Source organism: Thalassophryne amazonica, chromosome 1 (genome assembly GCF_902500255.1).
Source record: "Thalassophryne amazonica chromosome 1, fThaAma1.1, whole genome shotgun sequence".
Classification (NCBI taxonomy): Eukaryota; Metazoa; Chordata; class Actinopteri; order Batrachoidiformes; family Batrachoididae; genus Thalassophryne; species Thalassophryne amazonica.
Window position 1 is genome coordinate 126,242,104 of NC_047103.1, and position 19,828 is coordinate 126,261,931.

General features: G+C 40.2%; 1 protein-coding gene across 1 annotated transcript; it reads right to left on the reverse strand.

Moving 5' to 3' along the window:
* Nucleotides 1-2,596: 2,596 nt before the first annotated feature.
* Nucleotides 2,597-15,356, reverse strand: LOC117513876 (RNA polymerase II elongation factor ELL2-like). Its single transcript, XM_034174149.1, has 11 exons — nt 15,219-15,356; nt 14,181-14,228; nt 13,035-13,161; nt 12,362-12,517; nt 10,361-10,611; nt 9,100-9,224; nt 6,350-6,501; nt 4,788-4,851; nt 3,685-3,856; nt 2,804-2,848; nt 2,597-2,710 (listed from the first exon to the last, which is right to left on the reverse strand). The coding sequence occupies exons 1-11, from the start codon at nt 15,354-15,356 to the stop codon at nt 2,597-2,599; spliced, it is 1,392 nt and encodes a 463-aa protein (XP_034030040.1).
* Nucleotides 15,357-19,828: the final 4,472 nt, after the last annotated feature.

The following is a 19,828-nucleotide window of genomic DNA, read 5'->3' on the forward strand; positions in this document are numbered from 1 at the left end:
GGCAGCCAGTAGAACAAAGAATGGCATCCAGCTGTGAACACAGCGCATCTGATTTGCATCCACTGCAAATCAGATGCAAAGCAGACGTAATAAAAACGCGTTATTCTTGGCCAATCTGTATGCAGTCGCTACAACTTATTTTAGTTCGTGATGTGGACATGATGGGCACGCAAAATATTCGTTTTACACACTGTCCCAGTCCGCTGCCAAGCCGCAAATCCCTGTCAGTTGCGGATATCAGCAGATGATGGCAAATATACAGCGCATAGATTGAGAATGTATTGTGTATGTATGGAGTATGTAAGGCGGATGTCATCCGCAGCCAAAATTTTGTGCAGCTCAAAAATCCTGGCAACGGAAAAACATGCCTCTGCGTATAATTGCGGACAGGTGCGGGTGTCGGCCGACTCATACAAGCATGTTTCACGCATATTGCTGATGTTAAGCGAATATGAGCCAATTCTGTGCACAATCCATACGCAAATCCTCCTAAACGCCAGCGGGACAGGGCCCTTAGTTTGTGATGTGGATGTGATAGACACGCTATATATCCATTTTACACACTGTCCCAGTCCGCTGCCAAGCCGCAATACCCCGCCAGTTGCGGATATCAGTGGATAACGGCGGATATACAGCGCATAGATTGAGTATGTATTGAGTAAGTATTGCGTATGTACGGCGTCTGTCATCCGCAACCAAAATTTTGTGCAGCTCAAAAATCCTGGCAATGGAAAAACGTGCCTCTGTGGATAATTGTGGATGTGTGTGGATGCCGGCCGACTCATACCAGCATGTTTCACGGATATTGCAGATGTGTAGCGAATATAAACCAATTTTGTGCGCAATTCATATGCAAATCTTCCTAAAAACACACTAAAAATCACTATGGTGGTTGATCTTATAAGTAAGAATACTATACATACATTTATCATCGCGCTTTGTCTCCAGTTCAACAAATCCAGTCTCGATTTCTTTCATATTATATTCAAAATGGTGAGCTCATCAACACACTACTTGATGAATTTATATTGCAGGGCCATAAGTCATTGCATTGTTTTTATCATTTTAGGAAATTGTCCATTATATTTCAATATAATGGCACCTAAGATATCTTTTATTCCATGATAATTTTGTAAAACCATGGTCTGCTGAGTTCACTCTTGCCAACTTACTTACTCTATCATTTTAACTGTTTTATAGTTTTTACTATACATTTTTTACTGATGCATTTTACTCTTCTTTGTATGATGGTATTTTCCCCAATATTGGGGGGTTTAATAAAGAAATGAAAATAAATAAAAAATATTGGTCAGAGGCAGTTTTGCTGGTGGCGTGTTGTTGCTTAGTATTACCCCAGAGGTGTATCTTTACAATAACTTCATTTTTTTGTGCATTTCAAATTCAAATACCGTATTTACTCTATTAAACATCCTGGGGACCTGGGATTTTCGAAAAGGGGGGTGTTTATCGACTACCATTTGAGTGTGTGTGTGTGTGCTTGCATGCATGCTGCACACAGTACAGCCTTACTTTACATACAGACGTGTACTGCATGCAAGAGAAGCAGCACAGACTCAAAACAAATGTTTTTATGCATGCAGTAGCTGCTACACAATTACATAAAATGACTTAGCACAAACATTGCTACTCTGCAGTGTTCACGTTAAAGGTAGTAAAAGAATCAGAAGAGAAGGGAAGCACCATGCTACGCGGATTGTCCGAGTCGGTAGCAAACACATCCAGGAGTGGTGTAGGAACAAGGATAAGCTTGCAACCCTGGCTAAAACAGGGAAACGGCTGCCTAGTGTGGGGAGAAAAGTGCATTATCAGGACATTGAAGAGCAGCTGATAAAATGGTTCCAGGAAAGGAGAACGGCAAGCACCCATGTCACAGGGAAGAGTCTGAAATACGAGGCACTGTGGCTGCATGCACAACATGGAAACAGAACTTCAGAGCCTCAAATGACTGGTGTTTGACAATTTGTGGAATGACATCAAGCTGATGGTGCACTCATGTTGCTCAGCACCCAAAAGAACTGACGGATAGCAAGGTCACTTCAATTGAGTAGGACGCCAAGACTTTGGCAGAGGAGGACAATGACAGTCCTGGACACTAGCCACGAATTGTGAACTTCATGGATTGTCTTTGGTTTGTCGTGGCAATGACGTAGGACTATTTCATTTTACTGTTCTCTCAGGAATTCACAATTTCACGACTTGCAATGTGCTGAAAAAAACTGGGTTGGGTGGGGGTGGGGTGGTTAATAGGGAGGAGGCCTTTAATAAAGTAAATATGGTAGTCCAAACCTTTCAGTTTGAACTAGGAAAATAAACCCAATTTTTTTCAGAAATCTTAAATTGAGCACATCTATAATGGTAATTAGCAAATTTGAGTTTCACATTTTGATTGCAATTCCATTTAATGCCACATATTATGTATACATATAATCTTTAATAAACGGGACACCAATAATTTGCTTTTATACACTAAAAATACACAAAATAAATATTATGTTCTTATAAACTTTATGTGCCAAAATAAATAAATAAAAAAAATATTCCAGGCCCTGCTGTTCAGTCTTCCATTCCAGTCCAATCACATCCTGGTCTCCTGTGCTTGGTCATAGGCTGCAATCCTCTCTTTCATGTGCACCAGTTTATGGTGAAGATAAATGCATTTCTTCTTATCTTCTTGATATCTGGGAAACCACTTCATAAACAAAAAAAACAAAAACAGTGAGACATCAAACTGTGTAATTATATCTGGTGTCAACAATACTGCAATAAAACAGAAAAAACCTACTTTCTGATAGATCCTGTACTTTTCCAGTACGTTGTCCTGCATTTGCTATGGAAACAACAGAAAAAAGTGTTAGACACATAAATGTAATCTGTTCTCTGTCTCATCCTGGAGAGCACATAGTCAAGTCCAAGTCAGGGGATGGATACATAAACATTTTGTAAATCACGAAATATGTTTTGGGCATAATTTATCTCAATCCCAAAGAAATACAAACAACATGGTGCTGTGTGGTCAATCTGTCTGGAGCAGGCAGTTCTCAAACTATGTGACCATGCGAGAAGGAGACAAGTGAGGGAAGCCACCAAGGGCAACTCTGAAGATGTTATAGGCTTCTGCGAATGTGATTGAAAAAACTGGGGACAGTGGAACTTTTGTCTGTTGACCTCACCAGTGACTGAAGGACCTTCATACAAGAAAATGGATCAAGTCTCAGCAGATGTCTTTCATGCTTTGTGGCAAACTGAAGCTGAAAGTTCACATCTTTTGATGATGATCCTTTTCTGTGCACGTTTTTGTTCATGAGAGAAGTAAATTAAGTCCAAGACCTATTCATTGATTTGGAAATGTTCATGTATCCATCCACTGACTTCTCTTAAGAAAACTGCCTGTCAAAGTGATTATCTGTATTCAGAATAATCCTTACTGTCCAATTATTTATGGGCTCGGTAAATGGAGGGACTGGATGTAAAATCTGCTGCAATTCCTGAATGTTCAATGTGATATTTTCATAAAAACCCTTGAATTAAAGCTAAAAGTCTACAAGCACATCTTGATTGTTTTATTTTACCTACATTATAGCGGTCTACAGAGATGCAATTAGAAAAACTGTCCCTGTCAAATTTCTTATGGACATGAGAGTTGACTGCTGGTCCAGACAGTACCTGATAAGCTTCCGTCCCAGGAGGCAGCGTGTCCAATTCAGAGGTCATCTGAACAAACCTCTCTGAGGCAGCGGCGATCCGGTCATGAATAACTTGGTATTCCTGATACTCGGCGTCAAACTCCTTTTCATATTTCTGCCGCTGCTCCAGTGTTTTGATGGTGGTGTATTTGCTGAAAAAACAAAATAGAGCTTATTGAAAGATATTATCCTGCTGTCATTTTTTAACTTAATCTGTCAACAGAAAATCAACACTATTTCAACTAAAGTGTAATCAAATTATCAACTTAAATAAATAAATTAATTAATTAAAAAAAAAAATCAAAAAAGACTTAATTTCTTTATAGTTATACTGCCTGATATATAACAAAGTCACTTCTTGATTCCCATTCATGAATAAAATGATTTTTAGATTCAGATGAAAAAAGCCAATGTTTCTTATGAATATAAAGATACTATACTGTACAGGTACACCTAAAAGTAATTTTTAAAGTGCTCCAGTCATGTTCATATTGATAAATGAGATCATAGCATCTTTTTATTATTTTGTAGATGGATAAAAATGATCAGTTATTCTGGTTGTGTTGCTAATATCTCCACTAGGTGGCACTGCAGAATAGTTCTAAGTCTGTTTATAACGTAGAAGCTTTTTATTAATTGATATATAGCTATTCCTTGATTTGGGTTGCATTCCTATAATGACACAGCAGAACTGTTTTGAGATGTGTTTTTATTTATAAACAGCAGTTTTTCTTTTTTTCATATCAAAATTAATGATTGATGAGGTTTATATTCCTAATATTTCCAGTCGATGTCACTGCAGAATGGTTTTTATGAGTTGCCATGAAACAGCATGATGTGTGTTGACCAGATGCACACATGTAAGACATGTTTCTGTTTTTTATTTTTTAATAAGTCACTCGGTGTGGTCAGTTGAGGAAAAGTAGGTGAGATTTTTCAGCACATCCAGAAAAGATCAAAAACAACTTGTTGATTCTGTCACTCAAACTCCATTTCTGCAGCTGATTTCTAAGTTCAAATGCCTCCTGAAATGGGGAATGTAGAGTGTGTACGAGGCTAAAACACAATGTTAATTAAACTTACTTGACATAGTCGGGGAGTGGAGTCGCTGAGGTTGAAGTAACCGTCGCTTTTTCTCCCGTGTGTCCTGAGGAGAGAAAGAAAAAACACAGACACAAATGGTTCAGTCAGTCCGCCAATAAGAAGGAAGAAACACCAGCTGCATCAAGTCTAATGGAATTATTGATCACTATCTGTGATTAGAGGTCTGATCCAGGGCAGGCGGTGACGTCAGCAACCTGTGAGGCAGGAGGCAACGCTGCCTGCTGGGTCTCAGGGTCAAAGGTCACCCAGATGTGGAGGCAGCGTTACACTCCTCACTCCTTACACTCTTGAATGAAACAGGATGAAATGATGAACTCTTCTTTACGATGTTGTCATCAACGTGTACAATTCATTCAGTTCACTGTCCCTTTTCAACTATGTGTTTGTCTGTTTTTCAACGAGATGACTCACAAACGAAGCCACTAATTTTCAACAAACTTGGTGATGTTGTGTGGGCCGCTGAAGAGGAGGTACTGCTGGCCCACTACCACCAGAGGGCGCCCTGCTTGGAGTGCGGGCTCCAAGCACGAGAGGGCGCCAGACCCAGAGGAAGTGACAGCTGTCACTCATCACTCCAGCTGTCACTCATCTACACCACTATATAAGCCGGACTGCAACTCCACCTCCCCGCCGAGAAATCGACTACCAGTACCAAGGTAATTTCTCTGCTGACTGACACATTGTGTAACAATCTGAACTTCTGTTGCAGCCGTTTTCCTGAAGTGTTGCCTTGTCTTCACCTCACACCCCATCCCAGATAAGTGGTTGACCAGGAGCTGCACGAGTGTGTGTGATTTGGAGGTGGAGGTGCTCCCTCCTAACGGTGTCTGGACTGTGAATTACTGAGTGTGCGGACTCACACTCACACATCATATTTCTGCTTTCTGCCAGCAGTACCAGGGTCGACAGCCGAAGACAGAGGCCACCTGGGGACTCGGGACTTGGCAGCTCCGGTGTTCTTCAGACCGTTGGTGGTGGAAGCCGTGTGGGACGCGGCTTCTCTCTCGTCAGGCGTCTTCTATCTTCGAGCCTGCCCACACGTCACCTGGTGTTTATTGACTGTGAAAATTACGACACATTTCGTTGTGTATTATCACAACATTAAATTGTTACCTTTTGGCTTACTCATTGTCCGTTCATTTGCGCCCCCTGTTGTGGGTCCGTGCTACGACACCTTCCCAACAGGTGACACAGTTTGGCCAAATGGGGCCTCATTTCTACATTTATAACAGCTGTGCACGCATAAAACAAGAACTGAATGATCTGCGGGCAGCATGGTGGATTAGTGGTTAGCACTGTTGCCTCATAGCAAGAAGGTCATGGGTTCAATTCCTGCCTGTGGTCTTTCTGTGTGGAGTTTCCATGTTCTCCCCGTGTTTGCATGGGTTTCCTCCCACATCCAAAGACAAGAGGGTTAGGTGGATTGGAATCTTTAAATTGTCCATAGGTGTGCGAGTGGGTGTGAATGTGTTTGTTGACTTTTTTGTTTTGTTTTATTTAAACTACACTCTGTGAAGGGTTTGGTCAAACCAGAAACAGACCTTTGTGGACGTTTCCAGGATACAGGGCTGAGCTGTGGGGGTTGGTGCACTGAGATCCATGGGAGGGCATCTGTGGAGGCACAGGCTCAAGTGATGTCCTCTGTTTTTTCAGGTTCAGATCGTTGGACAGGTCTGACTCCGATGGGCGTTTCCTGGAAAAAAAATGAAGTCAGTCAGTCATTTTAAAATGAGGTGTCAAGAAAAAGACAAATGACGAAATATATATGAGACACAAAGCAAGTGGATCAGGAAGAATTATTCATTTTGATGTTGCTTCCAGGAGAAAATATCCGAATACGAAAACACACTGAAGAAAAAACAAAACAAAAAAATATGGATTTTTGTATGTTCTGTTTTATGGCTTTGGAGAAATGATCTGCAAAAGTCAGCCATGAAGACTGAACAGTCCAGTCAGGGAACAATAGAACAGAACAATCGCAGCAGATTTCACCTGTGTTGGACCAAACCTTCTGTCAAGCTGCTTTCTGCAGCTCCTTCATCAAAAAACACCACAGAAGAAGCCACAAGCACCCCCCGACCCCCCATCTCAAATCTCTGAAATAAGACGTAGGGTGTCCTGAGAAATCAAATGCAGTTTACAACATGTATCTCAGTAGTATGATATCACACTCGGTACTGTTTTCTGAGTACAGCTGTAAGTGTTTTACACTTAGCAGTGATTGTTAACAGAGAGGGGTTGTGTGTTTAGCAAACGCTGCTGCCACTTTGTCCCCAAAATGCTCATGAAGCATTTTGGTGATCTCTCAAACAGAGAAAAGGTACAAATGAGCAGGGTTGGGAGGGTTACTTTAAAAATGTATTCCGATACAGTTACTAGTTACCTGTTGAAAAATGTACTCAGTAATGTAATCCAAGTACCATATTAATGTAATTTGATTACTTTCAATTACTTCTGGATTACTCCAATATCAAATATGCTAATACAGACAAAAGAAACTAAATATAAATAGTCTTGACCACATAGTACAGTTTATTAAGCAAAAATAAAACTGTTTCTTTTACATGGCATGCTCTGTTTTACTTCACATTAAGAGCGCCACAATATTGTTTTAAACACACCCAGTGTTCACCTGCTAAATTTTCAACAAAAATTGCCAAACAAATGAAGGATAATGAAAACTCAGGTGGTGTGCGGATGAATTTGTAATTAAAAGTGGCTTGCAGAACAATATACAAAAGAAAAAAAAGTCTGCTACTTGTTCTGTAAACATAAAATTATCTTACTTTCTTTCACACAGCATTCGCACCATGTTTAACATATCAGTCCACTTATTGAACTTTCAAAATAAGAACAACAGCATAATGAAAACCATTAAGTAAATACTGTCAGTAAGGAGGCGTGGTCACCATTTTATTTCCGGGCAAGTTAGTGATTTGCGTGCACAGAAGTTCAAGAAACAGGTGGAATATGTCGGAAAGCTGCACATGTTGGCAAAGCCACAAATGGAGGAACAAGGGAGACAATGTTTCCTTCCATAAGTAAGTGGTTTTGGTTCTTCTTGTCACTTTGTCCGTGATATTTGGATGATAAAAAGCCTCCTCCTCCTCCTGGGTGACCTTTGTCTCCTGCCGTACCTGTGTCGCCCGATGACACGGACCATTAACTCGTCACTTATGTCTAGTTGATATTTTCCACTGCTAGACCAATGTCTAGTTAAAATACTTGTTGTTAGTGATTAAAATTGTTCGACAAGACAGGGGATTTTTTTTTTAATTTGTGCCTTAAAATAATGAGATTATGACCCACGCTGTGCCACTCACAGTCACACCCACACATAGAGACGTGTACACACACCACTGACTTCATGAATGAAACTCGGTCAATAAAGGATAATTGTGTAAATATATATAAATAAATGTGTTGCAATGGTTTTAGGAGCCGCGCTGCGTTGAACAGCAGCTGCTGCAGCAGGACGCCTCAGCTCAGCAGCTTGAACAGCGCAGATCCGTGTAACTTTCAACACTAATATTTGGGAATGTGTGTGTGTCAGAGTAAGTTTAATACGTTCCTGACATAATTTAATGTAATTTAATTTTAGTGGCTCGATATCCAGGTCAAAATGGCATTTTAACACATATTTTGTGAGCATTTTTCTGAGTGTGTTCAGTCGCGAATCTCCATTGAAAATGCATTAACATCCGGGTACTTCATCAATATTTTGCCTGGTTAGGAGAGTTCATGTCGCTGTCCATGAAGGGACGTTTTCGTTTCAAAGAAAAAAAACTCCCCAAGCCTGCGAATGAGGTGGCAAGGCTCAACCTGAAGAGCTCGGCCCTGCTCAAGGTTGGGTAGGATTACTTTGAAAGAATACATGTATGTATGTACATACATTTGGATTACTTGTAATCTGATTACTTTTGGATTACATTTCAAAGTAATCCCACCCAACCTTGGCCCTGCTACTCTGAACCGTCCGTGCTAATGCCGCCGAGGCAAACAGTTTCCGATGCTTTGAAGTGTCCAGTAACAGATTCATCAGTGCAGAGACGGAGTCATGTAGAAGCTCCACTTTCAACGTGATCACAGCAGACTTCTACATTAACTCGGTGGCCTTTCTGTGCCAACGCCAGCACCGTCAAAACACATCAATCCCTTAGTCTCTCACAAAAATTACAATTCAAAACTCCAAAATGTTCTGCTGTAAAGCTGAAAGCAGAGTATTTCAATAAAACTAACTAAGCATCAGAGAGCATTTGTATGGGAAACGTTTTTTTTTTTTGACACTCACCTACTCAGCAGCCTGTCAATGAGCTGCTTTTCCTCCCTCTTGTATCCAGGCCAGTCTGTCTGGACGTGTGTGAAGAGCTCAGGCTTCAGAGAGTAGTAGTCAGCAACTGGGTTCCAAATGCTGACCTAAAGGTCAAAGAAAAAAGAAACAAAGTTATTCCAACAGCAGTAGAGAGAACACAGCATCGTCTCAGAGAGAGTCTGGTTGAGGTTCTGGAAGCGTCATACAGTCATTAACCCACATTAAAGTTAAAAAACAAACCGTTCTGCCCTCAGTGTCTCTACTGAACTGGATCTATATTGTTTAACAAAATTTATTTTCCTTCAGAATGATACAAACCATCCATTTTAAATTTTCAGACATCAGATCCCAGCTGGAGACACCCCACTGCTCTCCTGTAGTTAACGTACAGCCTTAATTACAGCTAACAGCCGCGGCACAGTCTCCACCTGAAGACTGTTTTGGGACGCCAAAACATTGCGAACAAGATCACAGAAAATACAGCAAAAATAAAACTAAATTGACATAAACTTTTGAGATTAGAGCTTTCAGCTGCACAACAATGATAATCTGCTAGTTAGACCAGTATTATTTGCAACAGCAGTGGTGATGAGCAGCACTGTAGTTATAAATTCTTGACCAAACATCACCGGAGCCAAAACACAGCTGAATTTTACATGAAGTTCTTTTATTTAACCAGTGGGATAAATGTTCCTTTTTACATTTTCTCTTCCCTCCTTTGGTGTTTTGAGACATTCTGTTTTCTGAGAAGGCAACAAAGGTATCTGTTGTGTTGTCTGTTTGTTAACTGCACTGCTCAGAACCCTGTCACCCGATGTTCACAAAGCCTGGTGACAGGGTTGACATCAGACTCTAGAGTGCATCAACATCATCACAAACTGGATATTAATTTATTTTAATGACAAGACTGACATAATAATGGAACCAATTTTTACAAAACCTTTGGAAAAATTGGAAGAACTAACAAAGAACCAACAAAGGAGCAGTACGTCATCATTTCAGCTCATTCTTGATACCAAAGGCCACCTTCCACATGCTTGGGCAACATAACAAAGTGCTACTAGTTAACATCTTGGAATAATGTGTTGGATGATGTGTTTTGGTGTTTGAGGAGGTATGCAGTCATATTAATGTTTCTGCCTGTGGAAGGTATCTTGGCGTTTTCTTTAATGCTTGCATTTGAAAGTATTTAGTGTCTTGTCAGCAGTGTATTTACACAGCAATGTGCCAGATGTCTCACCTCCTCCAACACTGAGCTCAGCTCAGCCATGTCCTCTGAATCGGCTCGCTCTCTCTCCAACCACAGCACCAGATCAGGCTTCTTGTGTGGCCTTAAAGCAAGCCGATGGATAATCCGATCTTTCAAAGGGCAGCGTGCAACAGGGCTGAGAACCTGGCTCCTCTTGCATCGGGAGGGTTTGATGCTGCTGCTGCCGCTGCTGCATGAGCCTGGCATTAGACTCCTCTTCCTCTGGACCTTTCCAAATCTACCTGAAATCAAAACAAAAGGGGGCCAGACTGTGAATTTCAACATGAAATTTGTGAAAGATAAGGGCAGGATTCTTTGAACACAGATGAGCAAAACGTTAAAGAAGTATGTAATCTACAGCCTGGCCAACATGTCCCTCCTAATCCAAGCCTAAATCCAGTTTTAGAAATCACACCCTAACGTTGAAGAGCAAAGACAGACACATCGACACACATCTGAATAGACCCTTTTCCATTCCTTTTTTTTCCTCCTCCTCTTGATGCATCACACAATGCAGTTTTGTTGGTCGGGCACCTGTAAAGCTGAAGCGGGACTGTTCAAAATGTCTTTTAAAAACGATGTAATCGCCTTCACTATGAGGATTCTTTGGATGAAGTTACATTTGCTCACTACAATGTGAAGCTGAATGGGACTGATGGCATCGATCCTTACGAGGTAGAAGCTGGTCTTGTTGGTCACAGAAACAGCAAAACCAAAACACCAGATCAACAATTGAGAAAAATTTCACACTATAAAGATATTCAAACACACAAAACCAAATTTCACTGTTTTTACACCTTGCAATAGTTTGTATATTATTGAATCCTATATTACTCATTTTATAATTATCTACAAAAAATACTGACCAGAGATTGAATGTTTAGTGCCCTTTGTAATGCTGATTGCCCGGGTCAGAGTTGACCTGAGCGAACCACAGCCTGTGTGACACGCTAGAAAGCTCCTCCCTCCTTTCTCCTGGATGTGTAAATGCCTCTCAGGATGTCAACAAATATTAGTGACGTGTTGTCTACATTGATGCTGCTTTTACACCCAAACACCACCCATGAATTCACCATTGTCCCACTTTAGCTCTAACTGGCACTTTACAGCTCACCGGCACTCGATGTTTACGTTCTCTGCCTTACGACATGGAGACACGCTGGGAATCATGGGTAAACACGGCCAGAATGGAAAGGTGTCTCGTGTCATGCCAATCTCTCTACTGTTGCCATGCAAAGACTCATTTACAGTGACAAGCTGCTGTGTTGGTGTTAAAAGCTGCATTACTGAGAGTGGAAACCAGTGACAGCTTGACAGCAGACAGAGGGGCACAGAAACTAAAAGTCTGTTTCAGACTCTTAATTCAACTGGAAGCAGGCAGGAAATAGTTGTGCTCATACAATCGATATCTGCAGCTGAACTCTGAGCATTATACTGTAGTGATGATCTGCATCACGTTTCCATTCAGTAAATCTAATTTACATATTTAAATTCATCGTGGCTAGATCACTTATTAAGTGCAGCGCTGTCAATTTAATAGATAGTGGCACTGATGTCATGACTCAAAGAAGGACAGGCAGTAAAATAAATAAGCAAATAAATGAAACTGCCTGGAAAAAAACACTATAATTACATCTTTACGTAAAACTTCATCAGCATGAGACTTGTTAGTGTATGATTCTGACAAAACCAAAGTCACAAATGGTACTAAGAGGCAGGCTGACACGCTGTCCAAAATAATGTGATCAAAATGACACACCGAAAGCATGAATAGCTGCAATTCAGCACTTTGATCAATTATGGGATAACTTCCACACCATATGACAATTATACCAGCAGGATATCAGCAGGATACAATAGTTTGGAAACTTTCTGGCAACATGAAAACTCCCTGTTATTTGTCCTTGATCCCTTCATCCTTGGAAACGACCACGTAAACTGAGATTAGAACACATAACAGCTTGGAGAGAAACACATTCATAAACATCTTACTTGGCATCCACTTGATCTGAATCGCTGAGCATTTCTGGCTGGCTTTCTTCATCTGGGACCAGCGTTCCCGCATTTCCTGGTAGGACTGCTGTGTGGCACAAGCTGTCATCTTGCCCTGAATATGGCCCTTGCTCTCCAGGTGGCCCCTGTCGTCCCTTTGGGGAAAAGCAAGAAAAGGGGGGGAAAAAAACTTTTAAAGTTTAAATTTACAAATTCTCTGGTTCATTTCAGTCAATTCGCCAAATGTAGTCGAGATTCTGGCAGTGCTGCGATAAAACGTGGCATCATATGACACATGCACAAATGCACACACAGATGCTGGTTATGCAAATTCCCAACCCGTGTTTATAAATCATCTCTTCAAATAACTATGTGTCCAGTTAAGGAGGTTAAAACACTTCTGAGCTACGGCCCAAATACAGCAGCACTAATGTTACTTTTTCATTGACCATTTGACCCCACATGGCCACAAACGCTGCCTCGGTGTTCTCAGTTATTACTGGTCACACGTTTGTGGCCAAAGCCTCTGGGCGTTATTGGAGTCATGTCTGAATAGAACCTAATGTGTGTTATTGCCCTAAAAGAGGGGTGAGTGACTGGTACAGCTTTGTGGTGTCAGTCTTAGAATTCCATTTGCAGATGAGTGTGAAAGCAGTTGTGAGTGCTGCTTATCCTGAGACGTACTGCTGAATGCACTCAAAGCTGGACTGTGAGTTCTCGCTGCCATCACTGGACAAGTTGAACTTGATGATTCTTGTGGCATCAGGGTTGTCCGGGGTCGGTGCTGGAATCTTCATGTACTACACAAGAGAAAGAATGAAAAACACTTAGGAAAGTGAAGTATGTATGACAAGAGCCTAAGAAAAAAGATAAAGACACTGATATGTCTGGAAAAAAGGCCGTCTGAAATCATTATCATCATCGACCTGAATTTCTCAAAGATGTAGTCTGATGTGATGTAGTCTGTCATTTAAGAGCTTAAAAACTGTTCACCAATTTAATCACCTCAGCAACGTACTTACTGAAACAGATGTGTGTAATCCTCAATTGTTGCTTTGTTTTTTCATCTACACACTGAACTTGACCTAAATAATCTCTACCTTGGACCAATCACTGAAGCTCCGCAGAACCTCCCAGGTCAAAGTTGATGACCTGAAGACATTTATGGGAGGGGCCTTTCTGAAAGGCAAATCCTGACTATAGTGTCACAGACAGCTTGTACTTGAGCAATAGTCTCTTCTGTCAGGGACTGTATGTAGCTCCCCGGTATCTCTGTCAGAAACCAGGTTCATAAAAATGACCCAAAAACCTCAAAGATGATTCACCATAGAAAGTCATTCATCAACAGGTAACATGTCCTTTAACACAAAGTGGACAGAAAGTCTCTTTCATCCTGTCTAGAGCTGAGACTGAGCTGGAAAAGGGACTGTTCAGTACATTTGTTGATAGTGTGTCCTAGATTCAGAAAACCAAAAAAGAAGTGACTATCACTCATCCTTTCCCTGCATGACAATGACCTTCGTGATGCACAGGTTGAACCACGGTAGTACACAAAATTGGCACTTTAAAAAAAACAAAAGGAATGCATTACTGAAGAATAAGAATGTATAGAAAATAACATTCATAGAAGCCATATCCTCTGCTATATCTTGAAGTTTTAATACTTGTTAATTAAAAGTGAATGTGTGCACATGCTCAATGGATGCTTAATAATAAAAAACGTAGAGAAACTGTCACAAGTGTGCTCCACCACAAATCAGAACTCATCACAGTGTTCAGTTTCTATGTTTTTTATGGGGAGAATGCATAAACAACTTACCACCTGGTTCTCCTTGAAGCAAATCGTCGGCTGATTTGATAGTGATGTCTAAGAAGACAGAGAGGAAGAACAAAGTTATTATGAAGTCAAACATCACAGTAAAACAGTGCTCATATTTAACTTGAGCAGCTCATAGAGTGGAAATATTAAGCCTTATTCAGGAGATTTCTCAGTAACAAATGATGCATGGTTGGTAAAGTTTCTCATGAACTGTCAAACGGTGCTCTTAATGCTCGTCCCAGCAGGCTTTATCACTGACAGGTGTTATACCAAAGAGTTCCATTACTTATGTGTTCCATTACTTTGTATTTTGCACATTTTCCATACGTCCCAACCTTTTCTGATTTGGGGTTGTACCATAAACCACAAACTTATGAAAATTTATTCTTAAGAGTATTTTGGGATCCATACAAATAACTCATACGTAGTGTGACCCAAAACCCCGTCTGTGATACTTAAATATTAATCAAAATATTCATGAGCACTATCCCACGGTGGAAAACTGTGGAACCAACTGGTGCACAACAGAAATCAGATCGTCTCTGTTGTGTCCAGGTCCATCCAGGCTCTCACACCGTCTGCACCTGCTGCAGGCAGACCAGCCCTTTTATTGACTAGGGAGCGCCTGCCCCCTAGTGGTCTTTTCCAGACATGACAGTCTCATCATCAGCAGTTGTATGTTATGTAGTTACTGTTCAAATTAAATTAATAAATCAATCAAATCCAGGTCCAGGACGCGTCTCCTCCAGATGACAGCTTCTTCACTCAATTTTAGCGGTGAAATTCCACAAAAATGAGCTTTTAAAAAATCAATTCAATGACTGTAATCCAAAATCACAGACTTTTACAGCTTTGGGCATTTTCATTCATTAATAAAAAAAAAAAAAAAAGTTTGCCTTTTTAAAAACCGTTTACTCGTAACTGGCAAGTAAAATCCCTTTATTTTCACATCAAAACAACAAACAGGTAGAGATATTTTCTTCAGAGTTGTTGGGAGTTGGAAATAAAATGGAAAGTTAAAGCTACAGTGGTTTTTACCTTCAGGTTCTGATAAGTTTCTAGTGTCTGGATCGCGCTGTCAGTCAGTGTAACGTGGTACATAGTTTGGTTGGTGGTGTTTTTGCTGGTTTGGGCACCAGAGAGACCATAAATGTGCTCCTGCCTCAATGCTGCCATTTTCCAACTGTTTCTTCTGGCCTCTGCTTCTGAGCACTAACGTCTGTTTTTATTACTTTGTTCAGTTACGTACTCATACGTCACGCGCAGAGGGGGGCGGGGGTGCGTGTGGGTGGAGCTAAAACAGCGCACATACGCAGCCTAGTGGCCAAAGAAAGAAAGAACCTGATTTATCTTCAGCAGATTGCGCACTACCTGACTGTTTTTGTGGCATTTTCCAGTCTGTAATCAGTCCACATAATCAAGTTGTGTGGACTGAACACAGACGACTTATTAGAACATCAACAATTTAGAGTAATAACCGATCTGATTGTCTCATTTCCTTCTTTTTGTTCTCCAGTTAATGTAACCTTCATCCCTCCTAATCTATGTGTGCCATGATTAGCTATTTGATTTATTTCCATTGTTTCTTTTAGTAGTTTGACTCATTCTTTCCTCTTCTATTCTCAGTTACTCAGATCTCACTGGAACAAATGCTCAGTTCGAAAAGTTATGAGTCTTTAATCAGAGTTTATACAAGTTTTGTGTAATCATCAGCAAACCTTTACCATAATTTTGTTCACCATTATCATGAACAAAAGTGGATGGTTAACAATAGTCATGATGGATCATATAGCAATAGTGGAATTTTTAATAGTTGGAGTGAAAGAATAAAACATCACTTAACTAGCAACAGGAGAGTTGGTTTCCTCTTGCAATGACAATATTTATTACACATATTCTATGAGCTTCAGCCTAATATTAGCAAAGCTCGAAGCAACAAACACGTAAAGCTCCAAAAGTATGCACAAGTAGACCTAATGAATGTCTTAAAATAGTTTGTCCAACACAAAACTCAACATGTGGCGACACACCAAGTCATCCTACTTATCATCACCATCATTATCATCATTATTATTATTATTAATATGCATATGTCGTGGACATGAGTGAGCGAAGCTCATCAGCATCTCACCATGTCATTTAAGTCCTTCAGACCTTATTTTGAGTAAATGCTTCAGGGGAGCATTAGCATGGCAAAAACCTTTCAGCTTCTGGGATGGCTGCCCCCCCCCCCCCCCCCGACCCCTTGCCTTTTTAAGCATTTTTCTTTATTTGCCTCTCACATGCCTGGAAAAGCTCCTCACCATCTAACCACGTCCTTTAGGTCCTTCAGACTTTATTTCAGTAAAATGGTTCTTGGGAGCATTAGCATGACTAAAACCTTTCAGATTCCATAGTACCCACCTTTTTAAGCATTTTTGTTTCTTGCTTTTCAGTTCACCCCCAATTATAGCCTTAACCCCCTGCGACTTTAAGCATTTTTTAAATGTAGATGTAAATTAATATTTACCTCCGCCAAGGAGGTTATGTTTTCGGTTGTGTTTGTTTGTTTGTCTGTTTGTCAGCAGGATAACTCAAAAAGTTTTGAACGGATTTTGATGAAATTTTGTGGAGTGGTTGGAAATGACAAGAGAAACAAGTGATTACATTTTAGTGGTAATCCGGATCCCGATGCTAACGCGTTAGCATGTCTATGGCATTTTCAATGTTAAAAGTTAGCATTAAGCAGTTGCAGCTGTCATCACGTTCGGGTGCATTTGTTTTCAAATTGTAATATTTCTTAAATTTATTTTTGTTTATATATTAATAATCTAATGATTATTATATACAATTTTAGAGAATGAGACAAAAAGAAATAGATCACTGTGCCAAGGAGGGAAACTATTTAGGGTCAGTGACCCTATGGCCTTGTTTAGAGAAGTGTTTCATAAAGGATAAAAAATTCATATATTTGCAGTTTAGTTGAATAATATACTCAACAAAAATATAAACGCAACACTTTTGGTTTTGCTCCCATTTTGTATGAGATGAACTCAAAGATCTAAAACTTTTTCCACATACACAATATCACCATTTCCCTCAAATATTGTTCACAAACCAGTCTAAATCTGTGATAGTGAGCACTTGTCCTTTGCTGAGATAATCCATCCCACCTCACAGGTGTGCCATATCAAGATGCTGATTAGACACCATGATTAGTGCACACGTGTGCCTTAGACTGCCCACAATAAAAGGCCACTCTGAAAGGTGCAGTTTTATCACACAGCACAATGCCACAGATGTCGCAAGATTAGAGGGAGCGTGCAATTGGCATGCTGACAGCAGGAATGTCAACCAGAGCTGTTGCTCGTGTATTGAATGTTCATTTCTCTACCATAAGCCGTCTCCAAAGGCGTTTCAGAGAATTTGGCCATACATCCAACCAGCCTCACAACCGCAGAACACGTGTAACCACACCAGCCCAGGACCTCCACATCCAGCATGTTCACCTCCAAGATCGTCTGAGACCAGCCACTCGGACAGCTGCTGAAACAATCGGTTTGCATAACCAAAGAATTTCTGCACAAACTGTCAGAAACCGTCTCAGGGAAGCTCATCTGCATGCTCGTCGTCCTCATCGGGGTCTCGACCTGACTCCAGTTCGTCGTCGTAACCGACTTGAGTGGGCAAATGCTCACATTCGCTGGTGTTTGGCACGTTGGAGAGGTGTTCTCTTCACGGATGATGCAAAGGAGATGTGTTGCACTGCATAAGGCAAATGGTGGTCACACCAGATACTGACTGGTATCCCCCCCATGAAACAAAACTGCACCTTTCAGAGTGGCCTTTTATTGTGGGCAGTCTAAGGCACACCTGTGCACTAATCATGGTGTCTAATCAGCATCTTGGTATGGCACACCTGTGAGGTGGGATGGATTATCTCAGCAAAGGAGAAGTGCTCACTATCACAGATTTAGACTGGTTTGTGAACAATATTTGAGGGAAATGGTGATATTGTGTATGTGGAAAAAGTTTTAGATCTTTGAGTTCATCTCATACAAAATGGGAGCAAAACCAAAAGTGTTGCGTTTATATTTTTGTTGAGTAATTTTGTCTCTTATTTGTTTTTGTCTATAAGCACATGCAATATCAATATCAGTGCTCAGATGTCAGTAGTTTCTGGGAAAGGTGCAAGTTGCAATAAACTGTGATGCCAAGCGCTAAGGATACATGCTATCCAGTCACAGCAGATGAAACTTTTTTTACTAGTGAGCAAACATCATTGTTAGACTTTTTTAGGTTCAATGATTCCACAGCATGTAGATGTTATGGCGTCAGTGACCCCATGGCCTTGGCGGAGGTTTGCACACTCTGAGTGCTTCTAGTTTAAAATAGTTTTCAGCTAGTTGACAGAAGGGCTGTACATTATGGCCAAATTATCATATCTCAATATTGTCATATAAATTGTCATGTAAATGTCATTTATATACATGCTGTCCATATTCTTGAGCCGCTTAGGTAGCTAGGGAGAGTTCCCATGGGATAAAAAAGCTTTTCAACCTACCACGCCTGGTTCTCAAGACCAGGCACCTAAGTGGCTCGACTAGCTCTTTTTTTTCCTTTAAAGATATTTCGGTGTACCTTAGTAAACACTAGTAGAGTTCCACCTTAGATTTGGAATGTATAACAGAAGATATATCTTACTGAATTTTCATATCAATATAATACATGATATGACTATGATTTGACACAAAGTGCAGCAACAATGAAAATTAAACATTCTTAAACAAAACAGTAATAATACCACACTCATTTTGCACTCATCATAAGGTTAGGATACTGTGTCCTCCAAAAGTATTGGAACACTTGCTATTTCAAACATTTAATTTGTTTAAGCCATTTCAAATGCAAGAAATACAAAAAATATAAAGAATAAAAATTTCTAAATTTATCTTCCTCAAACTCAAACTGAAAGCAAATCTTTAAAACTTGATAAAACCTGTAAATAATAATCGGTTTTATTGCCAGTTTTCTTTAGACAAGTCAGGGGATAGAAACATGAACAATATGTCTTGGACTTTATTTACATCAATTATGAAGAAATACAAAAATTTCTTTCACCAAAATATCAAATCTAGGCTTTCATCTCAAATGTACTTTCTGTCAAATTGTAGCTGAACTTTCAGGTCTTCTTTTTAAGAAAATCCTCCTCTACACCACTTCATCAGGAAGCTGGATTTTATATTTTTAATTAATTTATATAAAGTTGTAGAGATTTGCTTTCAGTTTGAGTTAAGGAAGAAATTATTTGAAATGGACTAAACAAATTAAAATGTGTCAAACACCAAGTGTTCCAATACTTTTGAGGGCAATTGAGAAACACTGAGGAGCAGCATCTTACATCTCATGTACAGTGCAGCAGATAACAGAATATTTAGAGTGGAATCCTGCAAATGGTGATACAAGCATCAAATCTGGCACAAATAATCCATAGACATGAACTCTTTAAAAAAAACTGATTGGCCACTTGAATTTTCATTAGGCAGCCAGGTAGGGGTCAAAATCAGGGGTGGGCAACTTGTTCCAGAAAGGGCCAAGAGGGTGCAGGTTTTCTTTGCAGCCACTGATTCCACCAGGTGATTTCACTGATTATCACTTTGAGCAGATGG